This window comes from Bombina bombina, chromosome 9 (genome assembly GCF_027579735.1).
Source record: "Bombina bombina isolate aBomBom1 chromosome 9, aBomBom1.pri, whole genome shotgun sequence".
Taxonomy (NCBI): domain Eukaryota; kingdom Metazoa; phylum Chordata; class Amphibia; order Anura; family Bombinatoridae; genus Bombina; species Bombina bombina.
This window is the reverse complement of record NC_069507.1, coordinates 88,135,374-88,162,485: the sequence shown is the minus strand read 5'-3', so window position 1 is coordinate 88,162,485 and position 27,112 is coordinate 88,135,374. Positions and strand designations below refer to the sequence as shown.

Genomic DNA, 27,112 nt, shown 5'->3' with positions numbered 1-27,112 from the left:
GCTCTGTTTTAAACACTGAAGAGCAAGAGGACGCTGATGATAACTGTTCTGACATACCCTCACACCAATCTCAAGGGGCCATGAGGGAGGTTTTGTCTGATGGAGAAATTTCAGATTCAGGAAAAATTTCTCATCAAGCTGAACCTGATGTTGTGACATTTAAATTTAAATTAGAACATCTCCGCACACTGCTTAAGGAGGTGTTATCTACTCTGGATGATTGTGACAATTTGGTTATTCCAGAGAAATTATGTAAGATGGACAAGTTCCTAGAGGTTCCGGTGTCCCCCGACGCTTTTCCTATACCCAAGCGGGTGGCGGACATAGTAAATAAAGAGTGGGAAAGGCCCGGCATACCTTTTGTTCCCCCCCCTATATTTAAGAAATTATTTCCTATAGTCGACCCCAGAAAGGACTTATGGCAGACAGTCCCCAAGGTCGAGGGGGCGGTTTCTACTCTAAACAAACGCACTACTATTCCTATCGAAGATAGTTGTGCTTTCAAAGATCCTATGGATAAGAAATTAGAGGGTTTGCTTAAAAAGATTTTTGTACAGCAAGGTTACCTTCTACAACCAATTTCATGCATTGTTCCTGTCACTACGGCAGCGTGTTTCTGGTTCGAGGAACTAGAAAAGTCGCTCAGTAAAGAATCTTCGTATGAGGAGGTTATGGACAGAGTTCAAGCACTTAAATTGGCTAACTCTTTTGTTTTAGATGCCGCTTTGCAATTAGCTAGATTAGCGGCGAAAAATTCAGGGTTTGCTATTGTGGCGCGCAGAGCGCTTTGGCTAAAGTCTTGGTCAGCGGATGTGTCTTCCAAGACAAAATTGCTTAACATTCCTTTCAAAGGTAAAACATTATTTGGACCTGATTTGAAAGAGATTATTTCAGACATCACTGGGGGAAAGGGCCACGCCCTCCCACAGGATAGGTCTTTTAAGGCTAAAAATAAGCCTAATTTTCGTCCCTTTCGCAGAAACGGACCAGCCTCTAATTCTGTATCCTCTAAGCAAGAGGGTAATACTTCACAACCCAAACCAGCCTGGAAACCAATGCAAGGCTGGAACAAGGGTAAGCAGGCCAAGAAGCCTACCACTGCTACCAAAACAGCATGAAGGGATAGCCCCCGATCCGGGACCGGATCTAGTGGGGGGCAGACTTTCTCTCTTTGCTCAGGCTTGGGCAAGAGATGTTCAGGATCCTTGGGCGCTAGAAATAGTTTCTCAAGGTTATCTCCTGGAATTCAAGGAACTACCCCCAAGGGGAAGGTTCCACAGGTCTCAATTATCTTCAAACTAAATAAAGAGACAGGCATTCTTACATTGTGTAGAAGACCTGTTAAAGATGGGAGTGATACATCCAGTTCCAATAAGAGAACAAGGAATGGGATTTTATTCCAATCTGTTCATAGTTCCCAAAAAAGAGGGAACATTCAGACCAATTTTGGATCTAAAGATCCTAAACAAATTTCTCAGGGTACCATCGTTCAAAATGGAAACTATTCGAACGATCCTACCTACTATCCAGGAAAATCAATTTATGACTACCGTGGATTTAAAGGATGCGTACCTACATATTCCTATCCACAAGGAACATCATCAGTTCCTAAGGTTCGCTTTTCTGGACAAGCATTACCAGTTTGTGGCACTTCCATTCGGATTAGCCACTGCTCCAAGGATTTTCACAAAGGTACTAGGGTCCCTTCTAGCGGTTCTAAGACCAAGGGGCATTGCAGTAGTACCTTACTTGGACGACATCCTGATTCAAGCGTTGTCCCTGTCAAAAGCAAAGGCTCATACGGACATCGTCCTAGCCTTTCTCAGATCTCACGGATGGAAGGTGAACAAAGAAAAAAGTTCTCTGTCCCCGTCAACAAGAGTTCCCTTCTTGGGAACAATAATAGATTCCTTAGAAATGAGGATTTTTCTGACAGAGGTCAGAAAATCAAAACTTCTAAGCTCTTGTCAAGTACTTCATTCTGTTCCTCGTCTTTCCATAGCGCAGTGCATGGAAGTAATAGGATTGATGGTTGCAACAATGGACATAGTTCCTTTTGCACAAATTCATCTAAGACCATTACAACTGTGCATGCTCAGACAGTGGAATGGGGATTATACAGACTTGTCTCCGACGATTCAAGTAGATCAAAAGACCAGAGATTCACTCCGTTGGTGGCTGACCCTGGACAATCTGTCACAGGGAATGAGCTTCCGCAGACCAGAGTGGGTCATTGTCACGACCGACGCCAGCCTAGTGGGCTGGGGCGCGGTCTGGGAATCCCTGAAAGCTCAGGGTCTATGGTCTCGGGAAGAGTCTCTTCTCCCGATAAACATTCTGGAGCTGAGAGCGATATTCAATGCTCTCAGAGCTTGGCCTCAACTAGCAAAGGCCAAATTCATAAGGTTTCAGTCAGACAACATGACGACCGTTGCATATATCAATCATCAGGGGGGAACAAGGAGTTCCCTGGCGATGAAAGAAGTGACCAAGATAATTCAATGGGCGGAGGATCACTCCTGCCACTTGTCTGCGATCCACATCCCAGGAGTGGAAAATTGGGAAGCGGATTTTCTGAGTCGTCAGACATTCCATCCGGGGGAGTGGGAACTCCATCCGGAAATCTTTGCCCAAATAACTCAATTATGGGGCATTCCAGACATGGATCTGATGGCGTCTCATCAGAACTTCAAGGTTCCTTGCTACGGGTCCAGATCCAGGGATCCCAAGGCGACTCTAGTAGATGCACTAGTAGCACCTTGGACCTTCAACCTAGCTTATGTATTCCCACCGTTTCCTCTCATCCCCAGGCTGGTAGCCAGGATCAATCAGGAGAGGGCCTCGGTGATCTTGATAGCTCCTGCGTGGCCACGCAGGACTTGGTATGCAGACCTGGTGAATATGTCATCGGCTCCACCATGGAAGCTACCTTTGAGACAGGACCTTCTTGTTCAGGGTCCATTCGAACATCCGAATCTGGTTTCCCTCCAACTGACGGCTTGGAGATTGAACGCTTGATTTTATCAAAGCGTGGGTTTTCAGATTCTGTAATAGATACTCTGATTCAGGCTAGAAAGCCTGTAACTAGAAAAATTTACCATAAAATATGGAAAAAATATATCTGTTGGTGTGAATCTAAAGGATTCCCATGGAACAAGATAAGAATTCCTAAGATTCTATCCTTTCTACAAGAAGGTTTGGAGAAAGGATTATCTGCAAGTTCTCTAAAGGGACAGATCTCTGCTTTATCTGTTTTACTTCACAAAAGACTGGCAGCCGTGCCAGATGTTCAAGCATTTGTTCAGGCTCTGGTTAGGATCAAGCCTGTTTACAGACCTTTGACTCCTCCCTGGAGTCTAAATCTAGTTCTTTCAGTTCTTCAAGGGGTTCCGTTTGAACCTTTACATTCCATAGATATTAAGTTACTATCTTGGAAAGTTTTGTTTTTAGTTGCAATTTCTTCTGCTAGAAGAGTTTCAGAGTTATCTGCTCTGCAGTGTTCTCCGCCCTATCTGGTGTTCCATGCAGATAAGGTGGTTTTGCGTACTAAGCCTGGTTTTCTTCCGAAAGTTGTTTCTAACAAAAATATTAACCAGGAGATAGTTGTACCTTCTTTGTGTCCGAATCCAGTTTCAAAGAAGGAACGTTTGTTACACAATTTGGACGTAGTCCGTGCTCTAAAATTCTATTTAGAGGCTACTAAAGATTTCAGACAAACATCTTCCTTGTTTGTTGTTTATTCTGGTAAAAGGAGAGGTCAAAAAGCAACTTCTACCTCTCTTTCCTTTTGGCTTAAAAGCATTATCCGATTGGCTTATGAGACTGCCGGACGACAGCCTCCCGAAAGAATCACAGCTCACTCCACTAGGGCTGTGGCTTCCACATGGGCCTTCAAGAACGAGGCTTCTGTTGACCAGATATGTAAGGCAGCGACTTGGTCTTCACTGCACACTTTTGCCAAATTTTACAAATTTGATACTTTTGCTTCTTCGGAGGCTATTTTTGGGAGAAAGGTTTTGCAAGCCGTGGTGCCTTCCATTTAGGTGACCTGATTTGCTCCCTCCCTTCATCCGTGTCCTAAAGCTTTGGTATTGGTTCCCACAAGTAAGGATGACGCCGTGGACCGGACACACCAATGTTGGAGAAAACAGAATTTATGCTTACCTGATAAATTACTTTCTCCAACGGTGTGTCCGGTCCACGGCCCGCCCTGGTTTTTTAATCAGGTCTGATGAATTATTTTCTCTAACTACAGTCACCACGGTATCATATGGTTTCTCCTATATATATTTCCTCCTGTCCGTCGGTCGAATGACTGGGGTGGGCGGAGCCTAGGAGGGATCATGTGACCAGCTTTGCTGGGACTCTTTGCCATTTCCTGTTGGGGAAGAGAATATCCCACAAGTAAGGATGACGCCGTGGACCGGACACACCGTTGGAGAAAGTAATTTATCAGGTAAGCATAAATTCTGTTTTCTTAGACCTTGAAGACTGCCTCTAAACTGAAGGCATTTTAACCACTAGAGGGCATTAGTTCATGTGTTTCATATAGATAACATTGAGCTCATGCCCGTGAAGTTACCCTGGAGTGAGCACTGATTGGCTAAAATGCAAGTCTGTCAAAGAACCTAAATAAGGGGGCAGTTTGAAGAAGCATAGATACAAGGTAATCACATAGGTAAAAAGTGTATTTCTATAATAGTGTTGGTTATGCAAAACTGGGGAATGGGTAATTAAGGGATTATCTTTCTTTTTAAACAATAACAATTTTGGTGTTGACTGTTTCTTTAATTGGAAAGTTGTATACAATTGCAAGTTCTACCTGAATTATGAAAGTTTAATTTTGACTTGAGTGTCTCTTTAATACTGGCTTCTAAATCTATGCTTTGATGCATACCCAATTTTCATACTTTGAAGTACTATAATGGCCAGGAAAGTCAATACTCAGTTGTCAATGGGGATATTTTTTATGAAGAATTAAGGAAATTTGTTTCTGGTGCATAACATCCTTTTAGGCAATATTTTAAATAAAAAAATATTTTTTTTGTAAATAATTTAAAAAATATATTAAGTATTACATTCTCATCCATTACAAAAAAATAACTTCCTTTGACATCCTTGCTGTTAAAGTGGAACTCTTACGTTTGAGGTTATTTGTCGAAGGCTATGTAATGTCTGAGAAAAATTATTTTTGAGAGGTATATATTTCTCTGACTGAAACTACAACCCTCGATAAAGGAATTGTGGCAGATTCCTCTACCCAAATCCTTAATTCGTCCCTTGACCCTTTATCTGACCTCTTCATAACCCCACTCCATGGCCCACATTAGGTCAAAAAACCCTTCTTCCATTCCTAGCAATTTTTCTAAAATTATTTTTGAGATGTATAAATTTTTCTCATTGGAACAGGGTGTTAATTTCTGCCACGTTGTGCTTATTTGGGCATAATTATTCAAAAAGCACAAAATACTACAGTTTTATGTGACTGATTTTTATAATGTACAACTTGGAGAAGGGTTGTCCATCTCAAAAATTGAGTTGACATAATCAGATAGTAAGGAACTCTACACAATTTAAGCAGATCTCTCATTGCACTTAATGGCTTTAAATCAATATTTTTTTTTTAGTAAATATTAAAAAATGAGATGAAGGGTAATGGGGAAAATAATCAGATTTACTTAGCATAAGTGCTTTTCTCAAAGACGTTCATCAATGTATTTGAGAAATAGTTTATAAGTGTGACACATACAGTATCAGATTTTTTTTATTTTAATCCTTTTTTTTTTTATAGCGCATTTCCATTTTTTAATGTTTTTGTCTTTAATGTGAGCTCTGCTTACATTGCATAGAGTTTGCATTTTCAAAAATGATGCTGCTTTTTGTAGATATAAAGGTTGAACAATCGATAGCACCTAAAGTTTGAGCATCACTTTTTCCCCCCCCTCAAAATAATGTAAAACCACAAGCATAGCAGTTCTTCTTTTAAAGGGACATAATACTCATATGCTAAATCACTTGAAACTGATGCAGTATAACTGTAAAAAGCTGACAGGAAAATATCACCTGAGCATCTCTATGTAAAATAGGAAGATATTTTACCTCACAATCTCCTCAGCTCAGCAGAGTAAGTTCTGTGTAAAAAGTTATACTCAGCTGTTCCCAGCTGCAGGTAAAAAAATTAAAAAAAAATGAAGAAATGAACAGCAGCCAATCAGCATCAGCAGTGCTGAGGTCATGAACTCTTACTGTGATCTCATGAGATTTGACTTAACTCTCATTAGATTTCATAGTAAGCTTCCTTTACCTGATTGGTGAAATAATATGAGAGTGCATGAGGCTCATCCTTTCAGCTGTCCCAGGACAGACATACTAATATGCTGCTTAGAAATCCTTAACAATGGGATGTGGCTACTGAGGAACTTTTGAGGTAAAATATCTTTCTTTTTTACATAGAGATGTTCAGGTGATATTTTCTAGTCAGCTTTTTACAGCTATGCTGCATCACTTTCAAGTGTTTAAACATTTGGGTATTATGGCCCTTTAAAGTACTTTATGGAGGGGAAATTGTTGTATGTATGCTTAAAACAGGGCTCAATGAGTTTGTTCAAAATCTAGGAGCCAGCCTATAAATTTAGAAGCCCAAGATTTATATATATATATATATATATATATATATATATATATACACACACATTACTTACGTAATAACGCAATAAAAGTTGGATTTGTTTTTCACACCTAAAATGCAATACTCATTTGAGTTATGGTGTAGATAAACCCATGAGATTAAAATACTACATTACATTAAAGTAATTATTGAATAGAAAATTAGCAAATCTAGGCAAGTATCCCCGCTTGCTTTCCCCCAGAAATACTCTGAATTAGGGATGGGTAATTGTTTTGCAACATTCGAAAAATGAAATGAATTTGAACACATTTTTCGTTAATTTCAAATTTTTGAATGTTTGTACAACATTCTAACATTTGTCTAATGTAATAGTATTTCCAATACTAACTTTAAATGTAATATTTTATTCTAATTTTTCTAATTCAATTATTGCATAATTCTAATTAAATGATGCAATATTCAAATGTAAGAAAATGGAATCAATATATTTGTAATAATATTTCTAATGCTCTTTTTAAATGTAATATTCGATTGATGCATTATTCGAAATAGAAAAATTTTGATCAATATATTTGTATCTATTTTGTATCAATTTACTAAAATCTCTACCACATTAACTATTGAACTTCTGAATAGTATTTGTTAAATCAAATGTTACATTTAAAATTTTGAATGTGTATATTCGATCTAATTATGAACATTCAAAACCTAAATTAACATTCAAAAAACGGAAATAACATTTGATAACAGAATTTCAATGGATTTTATGTTCTTATAAACATTTGATTGTCCAAAACGAATGTTTACAGGGCTATTGTTTCTACCAAGCGAATTGCTCTTTCACTACATTCACCCATCCATACTCTGAATACACTGTTACCAATGCACCGGGGACTTCTGGGTAAGATATACAAATTAGGTATTCAATATCTCACAGTTTTTGTTTCCAAGTACTGTTTTAAATACAGCAATCCACTTTATGGGGTAGGATTTTACCCAGAGTTGCCTGGTGCATTGGTAACAGTGTATTCAAAGTAATTCTGGGGAACAGCCAGCAGGGATACTTGCCTAGATTTGCATATTTTCTATTCAATAATTCTATCTCTTACACCTAAAACAGAAGCAGGGTACCATGGCCTAATTTTAAGGTGCCAGTAGCTCCCTGTATAAAAGTGTTCTCTGTTTATTAAATTATTACATTTTTTATTTGTTAAAATAGAACAGGGCCAGAAGATATAATTAATGTTTACAAGCTTATTGGTCCACTCAAATAAAAAAAAAAACACCTAATTTCTTCTGCAGTTTAAAGGACATTAACCCTTTGAGTGCTAATGACGGCTCTGAGCCGTCACAGAGTTTCCCACTTTTATGCTAAGGACGTCTCAGAGCCGTCACTAGCACTCTCCCACCTTGAGGGAGATCTGGGGGCTCCCACCCGCTCCTACCCCTGCGATCATGCATGTAGAGTGACAGGCATCGCGGGGGCTTCCCGTTTTGTGTGGTGACGTCACGCGCAATAACGTGATGATGTCACTGCGCAACTTTATGCTTAACAATGTTAAGTATAGGAGCAGGGGGCATGCTGCTTAGAAGCCTGTATGTCAGGCATCTAAGCAGCTACAGACCCCCAAGACCCCCATTGGAAAGATAATTGCCTAACCTTTCCAACAGTGTAAGTCTTGGGGGTCTAAAAAAAATTAAAAAAAAGTTTAAAAAAAAAACATTAAAAAATCTTAGCACCCAGGTGGGAAAGTGCTTAGCACTCAAAGGGTAAACACCTCTTGCTTTTAATTAAATAATTTTTTTTTTTCCCGATGAGCAAATACTGTAACCTGCTAATGAAATAGCGGTTTTAGGCAGTTTACAGCACTTTGAAAACCTAGGGTACAGATTTTGCTTTTTGGCCTCTCTAGAAAGCGTGGAACTAAGCACAATTTCTTTCTAATGACACAGTAAATCCACGGATCATCTAATTACTATTGGGAATATCACTCCTGCCCAGCAGGAGGCGGCAAAGAGCACCACAGCAAAGCTGTTAAATATCACCTCCATTTCCTCCACCCCCAGTCATTCTCTTTGCCTACGTTAAGAGCAAGGAGGTGGTAAAATGTAGGTGTCTGGAAGAAGATTCTTCTATCAAGATTTTATTATTTTTCAGCAGAACAAGCTTTTCCTGCTTTTCTTCTGGGGTTTAGCCGTAGTCCATGTCAGTCTCTTCAGTAGAGCAGTGGTGGCTTTTAAGCAATGGGAACTTGTGGGGTACAATCCCCACTGCGCCTCCCATGTAGTTAATGCTGCCCAAATATTGAAAGCCTGAGTAAGATTACTCAGTCTTTATCTCTTTTTTTCTCACAGGTCCATGTGAGGGAGCATGCCTCTCAAACCTAGTGAGCTGCCTTGCTGCCTGGCAGAATTCATTGAGGTAAGTGCTATTTTTATTTTTCTGGGCTGCATACAGGAAAAAGATGGCACTTTACTGTTTATTTCATTGGGACACTAAATATGGCCTCTAGCAAGTTAATGGGCTTAGCTAAGGCAGTGGCGCAGGCACTGGGGACGAGGAGATCGGCTCAGTTTAATGGTAGTGTGTTTTACTTGCTCCCGGCGGTTTTTTACTTCAGTATAATCATGCCGACCGGGAGGTTAGTTCTGTTACGCCCACAATGGGCGGGGCTACCAGACGCGCGAACATTTTCTATTGCGCACTCTTCACTTCCTGTGTTCTGGAGCTGAGAGATTTTGTTGCGGTTCCGGTCTTGTATAATGATCGACGTACCTTGGGTGCAATGCTCTGCTTTGAGTCTGGAATCCATCTGATAGCTATTGGCTCCGGTTTTCAGCAGGGTAGGTGGGCACCTCAGCAAGTGCTAAGCTGATGTGTAGAGGCTGTCAGGGGTGATTAAAAGTTTTTTTCTCACAACAGTAGGTTTGAATAGTTTTGCTGTGAAAATAAAGCAGTTTTCCTTTTTTATATTTAAAGGGACAGTAAAGTTTTTTTGTGTGAATTTTTAATTAAAAATTAAGTACTTTTATTTTTAATTCTGGGTAAAGATGGACCAGGAGGCTTTGCCAAATGTTACATGTACTTTATGTTTTGATGCTATTGTTGAACCACCAATCCCTTTCTGTTCCTCATGTATTGAGAGAACATTAAATTACAGGGATAGACTTTTTGATTCTGAGCCATCATTGTCTAGGATGGATGCTGTTCAGGAGTCTACTGACAATGTTCAGGATATGCCACAGCTTTCTCCTTAAGTGTCCCAGAATTTATCGTCCACACATGCAGTGCCCTGCGTTTCCTCTCTAGCTCCGCCTGGAGTTACGTTGGAAGACATCACTACCCTCATGTCATCTGCGGTATCTGATGTGCTGTCTGCTTTTCCCATGCTGCAGGGAAAGCGCAAGATAAAATGTAAAGTCAGTGAGTAAGGTGTCTGACGCAGTGATGGCTATTCCGAATGTTCCCTCCCAGAAGCCGGAGGATGAGGATACTTCGGTAGCATCTGAGGGTGAGATCTCAGATTCAGACAGTGTAATTCCTTCTTCTGATGCTAAAGTTGTATCCTTCAGGTTTAAGCTAGAACACCTCCGTTTGTTGCTTAAGGAGGCTTTAGCTACCTTGGACGACTCCGACAACACGGTCGTTGTCAATCCTAAGAAGTCTAGCAAGTTAAACAAGTATTTTGATGTACCTTCTATGGTAGAAGTTTTCCCTGTACCAGATCGGGATACAGAGACTACTGCTAAGGAATGGAAGAGACCGGGTATTCATTTTTCTCCATCCTATTTTTCCTATTGCAGACTCTATCAAGGAGTCTTGGCAGACTGTCCCCAAGGTGGAAGGGGCAATTTCCACCCTAGCTAAGAGGACCACTATTCCCTAAGAGGATAGTTGTTCATTTAAGGATCCTATGGATAAGAAGTTGGAGGGATTGCTCAAAAAGATGTATGTACACCAGGGTTTACAATGGCAACTGGCGGTGTGTATTGCTACCATCACTAGTGCAGCGGCATACTGGTTTGATGCATTGTCTGATTCTATTTAGACAGACACTCCCCTTGAAGAGATCCAGGATAGGATCAAGGCCCTTAAGTTGGCCAATTATTTTATTATGGATGCTTCCCTACAGGTTATCAAGCTGGGAGCAAAAATTTCTGGGTTTGCCGTACTGGCCCACAGAGCCTTATGGTGGAAATCCTGGTCTGTGGATGTGTCGTCTAAGTCTAAGCTTTTGGCGATTCCTTACAAGGGTAAGACCTTGTTTGGGCCGGGCTTGGCGGAAATTGTTTGCGACATTACGGGAGGAAAGGGTCATCTCCTCCCTCAGGATAAGAGGAATAAGCAGAAGGGACGTCACAGAGTAATTTTCGTTCCTTTCAAAACTTCAAGGGTAAGCCTTCTTCTCCTTCTATAAAGCAGGAACAGTCCAAGCCTTCCTGGAGGTCCAACCAGTCATGGAACAAGGGAAAGCAATCTAAGAAGCCCGCTTCTGACTCAAAGTCAGCATGAAGGGTCTGCCCCCGATCCGGGACCGGATCTTGTGTTGGGCAGACTTTCCTTCTTTGCTCAGGCTTGGGTTCGGGATGTTCCGGATCCCTGGGAGGTGGACATTGTGTCCCAGGGATACAAACTAGAGCTCAAGACCTTTCCTCCTAGGGGCAGGTTTCTGCTCTCAAGATTTTCTGTAGACCAGATAAAAAGAGAGGCGTTCTTACACTGTTTTCGAGACCTTTCCGACCTGGGAGTGATAGTTCCTGTTCCAATGCAGGAACAGGGTCTGGGATTTTACTCCAATCTGTTTGTGGTTCCCAAAAAAAGAGGTAACTTTCAGACCAATTTTAGATCTCAAAAGTTTAAACAAGTTCCTCAGAGTACTGTCCTTCAAGATGGAAACTATTTGTTCCATTCTTCCCTTGGTTCAAGAGGGTCAATTTATGACAACAGTAGATTTAAAGGATGCGTACCTGCATGTTACCATCCACAGGGATCATCACAAGTTTCTGAGGTTCGCATTTCTAGACAAACACTTCCAGTTTGGGGCTCTTCCATTCACAGCTCCCAGAATTTTTTCAAAGCTCCTGGGATCCCTGATGGTGGTGCTCCAGTTATGGGGCATTGCAGTGGCGCCTTATCTGGACGACATTCTGGTTCAGGCACCATCTTTTCAACAAGCAAACTCCCACACTGAGATGTTGTTATCTTTCCTGCACTCCCACGGATGGAAGGTGATTTTGGGAAAGAGTTCCTTAATTCCAGCTACAAGGGTGGTGTTTTTGGGAACCATAATAGATTCCCTATCGATGAAAATATTTCTGACAGAGGTCAGAAAGACAAAGATTTTCGACTCTTGTCTTGCCCTTCAGTCCTCTCCTCGGCCGTCAGTGGCCCAATTTATGGAGGTAATTGGTCTGATGGTAGCTGCCATAGACATCATTCCGTTTGCCTGTTTCCACCTCAGACCTCTACAGTTATGCATGCTCAGGCAGTGGAATGGGGATTATGCAGATCTGTCTCCGTGATTTCTTCTGGATTAGGCAACAAGAGATTCTCTTCTTTGGTGGTTGTCTCAGGACCATCTCTCCCAGGGAACCTGCTTCCGCAGACCCACCTGGGTGATTGTGACGACGGACGCCAGCCTGCTGGGATGGGGAGCAGTCTGGGGCTCTCTAAAGACTCAGGGGACATGGACTCGTGAGGAGTCTGTTCTCTCATAAACATTCTGGAGCTGAGGGCAATCTTCAATGCCCTTCTGGCCTGGCCTCAGTTAGCTGCGTCCTGGTTTATCAGGTTCCAATCGGACAACATAACTTCAGTAGCTTATATCAATCATCAGGGAGTAACTCTGAGTTCCTTGGCCATGACAGAGGTATCCAAGATTATTCAGTGCGTGGAGACCCACAACTGCTGTCTATCTGCGATCCACATTCCAGGAGTGGACAATTGGGAAGGGGATTTTCTGAGCAGACAGATCTTTCTCCCGGGGGAGTGGGAACTCCATCCGGAAGTGTTTTCCAGCTTGATTCTCAAATGGGGACAGCCGGATCTGGATCTCATGGCATCTCGTCAGAATGCCAAGCTCCCGAGGTACGGGTCAAGGTTGAGGGATCCTCAGGCTGTACTGATAGATGCTCTGGCAGTCCCTTGGAATTTCGGTCTCGCATACCTATTTCCTCCGTTCGCTCTTCTTCTTCAGGTCATTGCTCGAATCAAACATGAGAGGGCTCGGTGATCTTAATTGCACTGGCGTGGCCTCGCAGGATCTGGTATGCAGACCTAGTGGAGATGTCATCTCTCTCTCCCTGGAGACTTCCACTGAGGAAGGACCTTCTACTTCAAGGGCTCTTCCTTCACCCAAATCTAGTTTCTCTGAAGCTGACTGCTTGGAGATTGAATGCTTAATTTTATCTAAGCGTGATTTTTCTGAGTCAGTCATTGAGACCATGATTCAGGCTCGTAAGCCTGTTACCAGGAAGATTTACTACAAGATATGGCGTAAATATCTGCATTGGTGTGAATCCAGTGTCTACTCTTGGAGTAGAGTTCGGATTCCTAGAATTTTGTCTTTTTTCCAAGAAGGTTTGGAGAAGGGTTTATCGGCAAGTTCTTTGAAAGGTCAAATATCTGCCTTGTCTATTTTGTTACATAAATGTCTGGCGGATGTACCAGACGTGCAATCTTTTTGTCAGGCCTTAGTCAAAGTCAGGCCTGTGTTCAAACCTGTTACTCCTCCCTGGAGTCTTAACCTTGTTCTTAAAGTTCTTCAACAGGCTCTGTTTGAGCCTATGCATTCCTTAGATATTAAGATATTATCTTGGAAAGTTTTGTTTCTTGTTGCAATTTCTTCTGCCCGCAGAGTCTCAGAACTCTCGGCGTTGCAGTGTGAATCCCCTTATCTTATTGTTCATTCTGATAAGGTAGTTCTGCGTACTAAGTTGGGTGTCCTTCCTAAGGTTGTTTTGGATAGAAACATTAATCAAGAAATTGTTGTTCCTTCTTTATGTCCTAACCCTTCTTCTCATAAAGAGCGTCTGCTGCACAACCTAGATGTGGTGCATGCATTGAAATACTATTTACAGGCGACTAAGGAGTTTCGCCAGTCTTCGGCTCTGTTTGTTGTTTTCTCTGAGAAACGTAAGGGTCAGAAAGCTATGGCTACTTCTCTTTCTTTGTGGCTGAAGAGTATAATTTGTTTGGCCTATGAAACTGCTGGACAGCAGCCGCCTGAGAGAGTCACGGCTCATTCTACGAGGGCTGTTTCCTCTTTCTGGGCATTCAAAAATTAAGCTTCTGTGGAACAGATTTGCAAGGCTGCAATTTGGTCCTAACTACACACTTTTTCCAAATTCTATAAATTTGATACTTTTGGGAGAAAGGTTCTTCAAGCAGTGGTGCATTCCGTTTAGGTTTCCTGTCTTGTCCCTCCCTTATCATATGTGTCCTCTAGCTTGGGTATTGATTCCCAATAGTAATTAGATGATCCGTGGGCTCACCATGTCATTAGAAAGAAAAGAGAATTTATGCTTACCTGATAAATTTATTTCTTAACACGGTGAGTCCACGGCTCGCCCTGTTTTTTAAGACAGGCCCTTTTTGTTGTATTATAAACATCAGGTACCTCTGCACCTTGTTGCTTCCTTTCTCTCCTTTACTTTGGTCGAATGACTGGGGGTGGAAGGAAGGGAGGTGATATTTAACAGCTTTGCTGTGGTGCTCTTTGCCGCCTCCTGCTGGGCATGAGTGAGATTCCCAATAGTAATTAGATGATCCATGGACTCACCGTGTCAAGAAAGAAAGAAATTTATCAGGTTAGTATAAATTTAGTTTTTTACACAAAAGCAAAATGTGTTTAATGCCCCTTTAATTGTGTTAAAAAACATACCTTATGCGCTGATGTGAACCTACCACACTTGTTCCAACAAATCAACCCCTGATCAATACTTGGCTGATTGTGCCAATATGCTTTTTTATATAAATTGTGAAGTCTTTTTAAAAAAAAAAATATTTAGTAAGGAGTGATACATTTTTTATATGTGTGATGATTATGTTTTCCTACATAAGATGTTAATGGCATGTCCATTTTGAATTAGAATTATTTTCCCCAATTATTTAGTGCATTTTATTACACTGGAAGTTCACTTTAATTACAGTATGGTGCGATAGGAATGTTTCTTTAATGTAAGCCCTATGTTGCACTAGTGTAATAACAACACACCACACTTTTATTGGTTTGTAAGGCCCCCCCCCCCCGATTTTATATAAAATAAAAAACTGTATAAAACAATACATTCATAAAGAACTCAACAATAACTAACCACATACAAAAACCTCCATCAAAGGTGCTTGTTTCATGAACATTACGAGTCTACTTTGAACAGTATAGACAGGACAGGAGGTACCCAAAATTCAGAAGCTTATTGCCACCACGGGTAAGTACCTTACCAACCAGATGCTTAATTCTGTGTAGGACCTTCTCCTTCCATGTCCAAACTTGGTGCATCCCCTTGATTGGCCAACCTTTAACCCCTGCCATGCCTGCTACTTGGGCTTACGTGGAATTCATAACAATTTACCTTCAATATATTCATTCAGGTTTATCTTTTCCAAAAAAGTATCAGAGTATTACAATACAGTGTTCTTCACAGGACCTTTTTTAATGTGCGCACCACCCGGTTGATTTTAATGACCAATTTGTGCATTGGATAGCGGAAAATGTTTCATTTTTTTGGTAATCATAGTGACTTGTAGATTATAATTATGCATGATGGGTTCAAAATACACTTACCTTGCTGCTTGCATGTTTGGAATGATGGAGTGCCATAGTGTGATTAAGGAAAACAAATATTTTGTTATTTAATAATCTGACACTCTTCAGGGTGAGGACGCAAAAAACATTCCTGGGGAATCTGTCACTGAAGAGCAATTTACAGATGAAGACGGGAACATCATCACAAGAAAAGTAAATTTTCTTGTTTATGCTTGAGGCTTGAGGTTTTTGGGTTTGTTTTGTTTTTGTTTTTAATACAATGCTAGCCATATTATGCATGTTACCCTTTGGCCAATAAAGATGTGTTTTCATTGAACTCGTACTGCAAAAAAAAAAAATTAAATTCCTGCTTCTCATAGGTAACTCGGAAAATTGTGAGGCGTGAGAAAAAGGTTGGTGGAACAGTAATGGTTGGGGCAAGTAACCAGTAAAGTGGTTGTGCTGATGTTTGGAAGCTTGTGATGCTATATTTGATATCAGTGCATGTGTACAAATCCATTAAGGGACTTACCTTGTGGTCTTAGTGTGCATTAACCTGTCATACCTATATTAAAACAAGATTAGATTATGCTTAATAACACTGTTTAAACAACTGTAACCTCAAAACAAAAAATAGAGGCATAAGAATCAACAGGGAAATGTGCATTTTGTTCATATGTTGTGTGCCCAGTGCACTAGCATTTAAATCCTATGTCTGCTCAGTGAGCTAATTTTATGGAGCATATTACATAAACCACTGCTGGCGTTCTGTGCAAGTTCATTGTGCAGATGAAAATGTATATATTTAACTCACTTCTGATGTGATGTAAATTAGTTTTGTTAGTGCAGCTATTTCAGTATTTAATATAACCTTTTCTTGGTATAAAAAATGGTCATGCTTGTCAGAGAAAGGTATTCTACTGGTTAAAGCTTTTTAAAGATGTCTTATTACATTTTAATAGTCCGACAATGACTATGCAATTATCTCAGTATTGCACTTTGCATATTAACAAGACTACATGTAACAAATATCTGAGTGTATCCCTTTAAGACCACTACTGCAATGTTGTGTGCAAACCCAAGGAAACAAAGTTATGTCGTCTTGTTACTTTTTGTAGAAAAAATGTTAAGTATATCAACTGGTAGCAAACAGGTTAAATTTGTGACATATACAATCTGTGTTGGAGTAAACACCGTTGCTGAAATCCACAGACTAACATTTGTAGAGAGCGTGACAAAGTGTTTGTTAACTAATTTGAGCAAAATAGCTGAGAATTGTCGCGGACAAGGTAACTGAAGACAAAAAGTTAGTAGAAACACTCACCATTGGTCCTTAGAGTACAGAAGCTGTCGTCTCACTGCTTACACTGGGTTGATCGATTGTTTCCTTGATGGTCGAGTATGTCCACCCTATTCAAGAATAGTCCAGGCAGTATAAGAGATGTCTCTTTTCAAAGTGTGTCAATAGGTGCTGTGAGTGTTAAAACTGTCTGCTGGTAATGGATTTTGCCCAACAGAAATCTGCTAAAAAATTGAAACGGTAAGCAATAAATTCACCGTAGTGAAAAGAGTCCAGCAGATAATGGGCGCTCTCTACAAATGTTAGTCTGTGGATTTCAGCAATGGTGTTTACTCCAACACAGATTGTATACATCACAAATTTAACCCCTTAATGACAACAATGTACCCTGTATGTCACTGGTTGTTAAGGTTTTTTTCAGGACATAATAGCACAAGTCTAGCATGAACACGCTATTAATGCCCTCCCTCCAGCAAGCTTTGTGGAATAGAGCAGTCTCAACGCTGGTGGCAAGACCGCGCTATAAAACAATCAAGTCCCAAAAAATGTCCAGCAACATACAGGGTACGTCGCTGGTCCTTAAGGGGTTAACCTGTTTGCTACCAGTTGATAGACTTAACATTTGTTCTACAAAATGTAACAAAAAGACATAACTTTGTTCCCTTGGGTTTTCACACAACATTGCAGTAGTGGCCTTAAAGGGATACACTCAGATATTTGTTACATGTAATTTTAACATTTTTGCCTGACAACAAAATGGATGCCGAGTATATCACAGCCAGAAAAGCTAAATTACAATCTTTAATTCGAAATCAACCTAGCAATGATCTTAATGAGTTGGACTTAGCTAGTCTATTCTCCAAAAGAGAGCAATTGGAAGTAAAAGAGTTGAAACTGTGGTGGGAGATGGAATTTCTACAAATTTACATTGATGAGAACAAAATCTCTAGAGGGCTAAGGATGAAAAAATACCCAGCCTATGCCACACAAAGAAAGGATATCATGACGGAATGGAATAACACTTTGACCCAATGCTCTTTAACACTAATGAGACAACTACTTTGAAATAAACAAGCAGACCATGTTGAAGTTACAGACGAACTTAAGTTCGTTAAGGATAACATCATTCCCTTTCTCTCTGACTCAAATTATGAGAGTTATAACAAACAGCTTGGAGACACCCTGAAGAAATTAAACGAAGAACTATCTGATCGAAAGGCCAAGAAGTACCATCGTGACTGTAAGGACTATGACCTATATGTGGTATACAACTGGAATACCATACAGAGAAATACCAATAGGTCAAGGAACAACAAAAGCCACAAAAATAATAAGAAAGGCCAGACGAATAAAAGGGTCACTTTTTCCAGCTTTGAAACATCCTCTGTGGACAGTCCTAGATCATCCACATTTGAAGAGAGAAGTGTACGCCCAAAAGATGGCAGCAGCCCTATAGCTTTACCAGAGCTAGCACCTGCAACCAACTCCAACAAAATGAGAGGTTAGCCAAAAGAGGCAGTCAAAAAACGGGGAAGAGGACAAGGACTCTTCAGCCAGAAACCCCAGCAGACAGAGAGGGGGCATGAGAAGAAGTCCAAAGAACTAAAGGGTCCCATTCAATCTGATACTACAGTCTCCATAGAAAAGAGACAATACGAGGATAAAAGAAATGGACATAAACCTAAAGAAATAAATGTCATCAATCTTTCTGATGTAACACTGTCTGAATTAAAAAACAGGGTGCTGACTAAGGGATTAACATTTGCACCCACATCTGATTTCTCTTTATTTAACACATTAGTGGACGTCAATAAATTTACACATAGCCTTACGCTGAAAAGACATTTCAATGTAGGCAAACATTTACAAACAAGATGTAGTGAAACAGACAGTAATGACCTTACTGATGTGGATCAAGAGTTACAAGCTACACAATACATACCCAGTCTTAACTTTGAGAAACAGTGTAGTTTAATTGATTTGATGGGCCTTAACAGTGAGAGCACAAGACATGATACCAGTATACACACTATACCCTCAGTAAAAGCAAAAGTAAAAAATGAGAAGTTTTATCCTGTACAAATGAGAGAGGATTTGATAGAAGCTTTTCATACTATAGTTGAGAAAGAAATTGAGTTACACCAGAAAAAAAAGCCCAATCACTAAGAGAGATAATTTAACCAAACTTGAACGGATAACACTGAATACATTAAAAAAGAACAATAATTTAGTGATTACGAACTCAGATAAGGGAGGGTCGGTAGTCGTTCAAAGTAAAGACAATTATATTACAGAAGCAGTGAGACAACTTGAAGATACAAACACTTATACCAAACTTAGTTTTAACCCTACTGCTAAATTTCAGCAAGAAATAGATAACCTCTTCGATCAGTCAATACATAAAGGATAAATCACAAAGCTTACGGCAGACAAAATGAGAGTTATCCATCCACAAATCTCAGTTTTTAAACATATTCTGAAAGTACATAAAGATCTTAAGTCCCTACCCGGAAGACCAATCATTTTGGGTATAGGCACCTTAGGAGAAAAATTAGGTGCCTTTATTGATGAGCATCTACAACCCATTGTATCCACCACTCCAGGACATCTTAGAGATACCAAACATCTTTTGAACATGCTAAAAGAAGTACCAATTGATAATAAATGTATCCTGGTCTCAATTGATGTCACATCTCTCTATTCATGCATCCCACACAATCAGGGGCTTTTTGCCCTGTATCAAATGCTGCAAATGCTAACTAATTATGATGCTGAATATATTGGATTCTTAATTGAGACAACAAGATACCTTTTGACACACAATTTTTTTTATTTATGGGTCAATTTTATTTACAGAAAAGTGGCACGGCTATGGGGACAAAATTTGCCCCCTCATATGCGAATTTATATTTAAGTTTTTTTGAACTGATAATAATTTACACAGACACAAATCCAATCAAAACTTGTATACATGCGTATTTCATGTACATAGACAATCTTCTACTAGTCTGGAGAGGTAGTATTACACAGTTACAAGAGTTAATGGATTACATAAACAAAAATGATATGAATTTAACATTTACACAAAGCTATTCAAGTACGGAATTGGCTTTTTTAGATGTACTACTTAAGATATCTACCAATAAGATTGAGACAGAAACATATCGCAAATTAACACCAGGAAATACCATCCTAAGGGCCAATTCTCATCATCCTGAACATTTAAAAAGAGGAATCCCTAAGGGTCAATACATGTGTTTGTGCAGGAATTGTACCAATATATCCCAATATAAAAACCAGCAGAAGAACTTACATATAGATTGTTAGCAAGAGGATATAAAAAGGATAACCTCAATACTATATCATTAGAAGTGTCACTTATGGATAGGGAGGAGTTATTAAAAGACAAACCCCAAAACAAATCTAATTTCTCACAGTCTTCAGTTGTTTTTTCAACTACATATAGTAGACAATATCAACAAATATGCTCGATTGTGAGGAAGAATCTAGCCATACTTGAAAAAGATAAACTCCTTGAAACAGACATATTGAATAATGTCAAATTTGTATCAAGAAAAGCGACTACACTTGGGGATGGTCTGAAAAGGCATTTTTTTTAAAAGCCGATGCAAATAGGACTTGGCTGAAACCAAAACTGGGGTTTTTCAAGTGTGGAACAAGACCATGCAAGTCTTGTAAATATGCTGAGGTTGAAACCACTTTTTCTTCCAACCAAACAGGAGATATTTTCAACATAAGACATCATTTAAAGTGTTATTCTACTTTTGTAGTTTACTTGAAAATTTGCAAAATTTGCAAAAAACAATATACAGGCTGCACCTCCCGAATGCTCAAGGATAGTATAAGGGAACATCTCTTATTCTCAGATGAGAAACCGAAAACACCAGTTGCTAAACATTTCAAATCTCATAAGGCTAATCCATTGCAACATTTTTCTTTTAAAGCTATAGACCATATACCCAAATTCATAACAGGTGGCAATAGACATAGTAAACCTAATATGACTTAGTGATATAGCGACTCACTGAGCATAGAGTATAGTTATGACTAGATCTAAGAGCTATGGAGTGCCATTACTAAGTCATTACTATGTTCAGGGCTGTCTTTAATATTGACTGGACCCTGGGCAAACATTTTCTTGGACCCCCCATGCAATTTCGCTCTCCACCCCAACATCCTGAAAAACAACTAAATCAATGTATTTTATAAAAAAAATTAAATTATTAGCCCAGCAGTGGATCATCCACTGCTGGGCTAATTATTTTAAAAAAATGAAATAAATTGCAATATGTGAAACTGGACCTAAGCAGTACTAATAAGTAAATAAATATATAAATTCCTCCACTGTGGATTAATATAATATGCTTTTGAATGTGATTCTGGTGTGAGGTTAGCTGGTTAAAGAGATTTAGGGCAGCCAACAGGAGCAAAGCAAGGTAAAGACTGAGGAGGAAGAATGGAGTTGCAGACAAATATAAGTGTACTGACTGGAACAGCAGAACTACTATGGGAAGCTGTAAAATCTGAGACAGAGAGAAAAAAACAACTATAAAAATAAACCTTACCATAATGTGTGAAGTATCAGCATGACATTATACATCAGCCACAGAAACACATGTCACTTCTTTGCTAGGACCAAGTTCCCTCTCACCCTGCACTAGATGATGCGGCATGGAGGAGGGGCATGTCTGCACTCACTCATTCTTCCCACTGACACCTTTCTACAAAGCACTGTTCCCCTAACAAACTTCAGTTAGTTGATCTTAGGGCCACAGCAGAAAGAGCAGGGCTAAGGGTACCAGCAGACTGGATGTTGTCTGCCCAAGGCTGCATGGATACAGTGTGAGATGATTCACACAGTCTCAAGACTGAAGAGAGCAGTGTGTACAGCTGCACAGATGCTCAAATCCTCACGTGCCTGCTGCATGCGCCTATAGTCAGCCCTATCCAGAAACAATCCCCACCACCAGAGCAGTTACGTGGTAACAGTGGTAACCCCAGCAGGACCTTTTCTGATGCAGTGGGATTGACTGGATGCCGAGTTAGGGCTTAGCATTCAGTGCTACCCAGGGCACATCTAAAACAGCACATGGCACTAGCTTGGTATGTCACATGACACCGGCACGGTCTGGCACAGTTTCTCACAAATATATATAAGCAGAGAACTTTTGACTGTGACAATATTAGGACTGACTGTGTGTGTCCCCCCATGTCACATGACAGCAGTCTGGCATTTTTTTTTTAGGACTCTTGGGCCCCTCCGCAAAGACTGGGCCCTGGGCAGCTGCCCCTTTTGCTTTTGCCCTGTGTTAAAGACGGCCCTGACTATGTTTCTAAGTTACCACAATTTTTTGCTTAAGCAGTATGTCCATCTCGACAAAATGCTTCCTTTTTAATAGATGCCATGATAACGTATCGATTTACATTTGAAGTTATTCATTACAACTTAAATCTAAATAAGTTTAACGTTCTCTGTATTAGGAGGATTTTGAATTGATAACATACAGGTAGCTATAGAACACAAAGTGCTGATATTTCTAAAGTAATAGTGAGACTACAAATACAAGTCCTGCTCATTTATGATCTTTGTTTGCATAGTACTTTTTCAAAAGTGTATATTTAATTTTGTTTTTGTATCTGTTCTCTGCAAATAGACTGTCTAGGTCTCATTTTTACATGTTAGCTTATGGCAATATAAGTGATTACTGACGCTTTTTGAAATTGATCTCTATGATTGGCCAAATAGAATAGACACATGATTGGGCCCGCATAGCTTTTAACACCTGAACAGGTAAACCTATCACTATCCCTGACAAAGTGCTTTAACGGCACAAACCATGTTGGATGTGAAAGTACTATGATGCTAGGTTGATTCACTGGCTGTGGTATTGTTACATTTTGATTTTTGTATTGGAATACTTTTTTACTTGTGATACAAATAAAAGTAAATTTTTACTTTTTCCATACTCGGCCCAATATCTGCTGGACTCTTTTCACTATGGTGAATTTTCTGCTTATTAACAAGAGTAGCAAGGTTCACATTTGCACTACATAATTAAAAAGTTAATATCTTGAAAATCTCTCAAGGTCACGTCTAGAGTAGTAGAACATACAGATGCTTGAAGATGGATTCCACCACAAGAATTGGAGTAGTAAATATGGTTGGCTAATTAACCATTTTTTGACCTAGATAACAACGCAATTCCTTTAAGAGGTTGAAATGATTGAGATAAACCTCATTGTTCAACCTCACCTGGATTACCCCCTTATTATTATTATTATTATTATTATTATTTTAAATATGTCCAATTAAATTTGGCTTATGAGCCATCTCAATTTACATCTTAAGGAATTATTTCTGCTATTAAGGAACTTATCTTCGCAAGCCAGTTTTTACATTCATCTAAGCCACAGGGTCAATGTAATGTGAGTCCGCATTGATTCTGAAAATAGATTATCAGGATTATAGCATAATGTAAAGTGAGAAGCCATACTTCCTTTGATTTTCTTGCTGCTTGTCTCTGTATTGATCAAGAGTGGGCAACTTTATATATACTAATGAGATATTCATCTTGTTAAAAAATATAATATATTTTATCTTCCATGCAACCTGAGCAAGGCAAATTTTCAAGCATGTCTGTTAGATGATATTTTTCCAAGTAGACATGCATTTCAGATTTGAACAAATGCTAAAAAAAGTTAATTCTTATGTATTTTTTGCATTCATTTGAGAACGCAAAACGAGGAGCCGATTTAATGAATAAACAATTGAACTAATACATGCAACAAAAAATCTAGTTATTTTGTTCATGGGATTACAATTATTACTCTAAAGATGGGAAACGTATTTTTCTGCAGACGGGAAAGGCTTTAAATGGACAGTTTTACACTATTCAATAGTGATCCTGCAATATCCTTGTATGTTGATTGATTGCTGTGTCATCCAGTAAGTATGTGTTAGGCTGCTGCTTGCTTGTAGCAGTAGCTATTACTTTTAGGTTTCAATCTCCTGTCTAGATGTTTCACTGCTGCCATGAAGACATTCCCCTAGAAAATAGCAGATATTGAGCGAATTTTGATTAACCAACAAATAGCGGATGACCCCATGGCTGAATTTGTCTTTTTTTGTCTGTGTGTGTGATGAATGATTTGTCCATAAAAAAAAATAAAAAAAAATAAAAATATATATATATATATATATATATATATATATTTATTTATTTATTTTTGGCTGTGAATATTAGGGATGGGAAAATGAGTTTATATTCGAATTCGAATGTTAGAACGAATGTTATTGTAGAAATTCGATTTACATAATAGAATGTTGATAAGAACGAATATTCTTAAAAATTCTATTATCGAATGTTATTTATAGTTTTCTAATGTCACATTCGAATTCGAATGTCACATTCAAATTCGAATATTACATTTATAAAACACAATTGTAGACTAGAAATACTATTTCAAATTGGAATGTCACATTCTAATCAAATGTCACATTCGAATTTGAATGTCACAAATACATAGCTTAACATTCTATTATTCAAACGAATATTTTCGAATTTTATTGAAAAATTCGAAAACAAAAATTCAAAAATAGAATGTTATATAAACATTCGAAGTTCAATTCGAACGAATGTATCAAAATTTGTTTTAAATTTCCAATTTTTAGAAACATTCACCCATCCCTAGTGAATATGTCTACTTCCAAGTGACATTATTTGTCTAATCCAATGTATCCCAAATGTAATTACAAAACACTTCCAAACATGTCTGAATTTAAAAGGACTTTAAAACCAACATAAAGTCCTCCCCCATAAAGGGCCAGATTAAAAGGGGCGTGCATCAGATGTAGCACTCGTATTACAAGTTGAAAGTAAACTCAATCGCTTGAGTGCAATTTAAGTTAACGCTCGTTTGGGATGGCGTGTCCTCAGAGCTCTGGTTAACTGTTACATGAAACAAAAAAGTGTCACAAAACACATCAAAAATACATTACAAAGTACAGTTACATTCATAATAATACTATCTAATAGAATTTTATTTTTTTATTTTTTTAAATTGCATAAAAAAGTTAAAAGGGCTCAAAGATATGAGGTCTCAGGTGTTGGGAAAAAAGGCAGACAAAGGGCTTTAAAGGGACAGTCTACCCCAAAAATGTTCTTATTTAAAAAGATAGATAATCCCTTTATTACCCATTCCCCGTTTTTGCATAACCAACACAGTTATATTAATACACTTTTTACCTCTGTGATTACCTTGTATCTAAGCCTCTGCAGACAGCCTCCTTATCTAAGTGCTTTTGACAGACATGCAGTGTAGTCAATCAGTGAAGACTCCTAAATAACTTCACGGGAGTGAGCACAATGTTATCTATATGACACACATGAACTAACACTGTCTAACTGTGAAAAACTTTCAAAATTCTCTGAGCTAAGAGGCGGTTTTCAACGGTTTAGAAATCAGTTTGAGCCTAGCTAGGTTTAGCTTTTCAAAAATACCCCCAAAAAATACCCCCAAGCAAAGCAAATTTGATGATAAAAGTAAATTGGAAAGTTGTTTAAAATTGCATGCCCTATCTGAATCATGAAAGTTTAGTTTTGACTTTACTGTCCCTTTAACATTGAGATACATACATATACATCTCTAACATGTATGTATAGATATATGTGTACATATGTATTTAAATGTGTATATATGTATTTACCAACATATATAGTGCTTTGGAGCCATTTCCAGTTAAGTAGATGAAAACATGTAAAAATTATACTTATGCAATATTCGTTTTTAATACAGTTTTACACTGTGTATTTACTATAAATATTTCACATTCCAATGTTCTGCACATTGCAGAATATGTTCAATATATTTATCAATAGATATTCCTATACAGGTAGCCCTCAGTTTACGCCAGGGTTAGGTTCCAGAAGGAATGGTTGTAAATCGAAACCGTTGTAAATTGAAACCCAGTTTATAATGTAAGTCAATGGGAAGTGAGGGAGTTAGGTTCCAGGCCCCTCTCAAAATTGTCATAAGTAAGACCTAATACATTATTTTTAAAGCTTTGAAATGAAAACTTTAAATGCTAAACAGCATTATAAACCTAATAAAATAATCACACAACACAGAATATATAATTAAACTAAGTTAAATGAACAAAAACATTTGCTAAACAGCATTATAAACCTAATAAAATAATCACACAACACAGACTTTACTTGCATTTTTCTGCAAACAGTTCTTTTTATGCATTCCAATCTGGACTGATTTATAGACAGGAAGATCTTGTTCCTTTGCAAGCTGCTCGATAGCTCAGGTCTGGTTAAACTGATTAATTTTAGCTTGCTTGGCTTGCATATCTTTGCTGCAACACAAGCGGATGGCTCCACCTACTGGCTATTTTAATCAATGCACTGCTTCTCAATGCTTTTTAATAGCAGTCACATGACTGAAAAAAAGGTTGTTATTCTGAAACGGTGCAAATTGAACCGTTGTAAACCGTGGGGCCACCTGTATATATATATATATATATACGTATATATTATCATCTATATATGTAGGTATACATATATATTGTATCAAAAACACACACACACACACATATATATATATATATACATATATATATATATATATTTATATTTATATATATATAATGTAGAAATATGTATATAAGAATAACTAGAACATATTCTGCTATGTGAAGAACACTGGAATGTGAAATATTCATATTTTGATGTCGGGTTAGCACACTTCAGAATATGAGATTGGGTTTGCACTCAAGTAGGTTGTTACATTTTTTTTACACTTATTTTGCTCCATTGAATTCTATTGGGGAATACGTTAACGTAATTGTGATATTCTAAATTCAGCCTTTTGCTTGCATTGGGTTAGCGCGCAAGCAAACATTTTTTAATTTCAGCTTGTAATACGAACTCTACCTGACTCATGCAAAATGCTTACTTCTAGCGGAGTTAGAGTGAAAGCGTTAAATAACGCTCCACTTGTAATCTGGCTATTAAAGCACTTGAAAGTTTTACAGCATAGCTGTAAATAGCTGACTAGAAAATATCACCTGAACATCTCTGTGTAAAAATGGAAGATATTCTACCTCAAAATTTCCTCAGTAGACACATACCATTGTAAAGGAACTTTAAGCAGCCAATCAGGATGCTAGTCCCAGGACTTGCAAGGGAATGTGCATCTTGCATGTGCAGGCACAGTCATGTTATTTTCCTCCTCAGTATAAGGATGTTTACTATGAAATCTCCCAAGATCACTATAAACTAAAGTGTAACATCAGCAGGTATGTGCTGTATTTTTTCTGCAAATCCGGGGCGGAACTGCTATCAGGTGCAGTGGCACCAGGGCCCGAGTGTTAGGGGGGCTCATAGCAGCCAGACTTTATATAGACAT

The 27,112-nt window shown here is 38.7% G+C and overlaps 1 protein-coding gene across 5 annotated transcripts in view; it reads left to right on the top strand.

Annotated features, from left to right (window-relative positions):
• ANK3 (ankyrin 3) overlaps positions 1–27,112 on the top strand; it is a 1,320,989-nt gene that overhangs the window by 1,286,332 nt on the left and 7,545 nt on the right. For all 5 annotated transcript variants that reach the window (XM_053692249.1, XM_053692250.1, XM_053692246.1 and 2 more), the window contains 2 exons: positions 15,505–15,588; positions 15,756–15,812. In XM_053692249.1, coding sequence (XP_053548224.1) covers positions 15,505–15,588; positions 15,756–15,812 — 141 coding nt within the window. The remainder of the gene's footprint in view (positions 1–15,504; positions 15,589–15,755; positions 15,813–27,112) is intronic.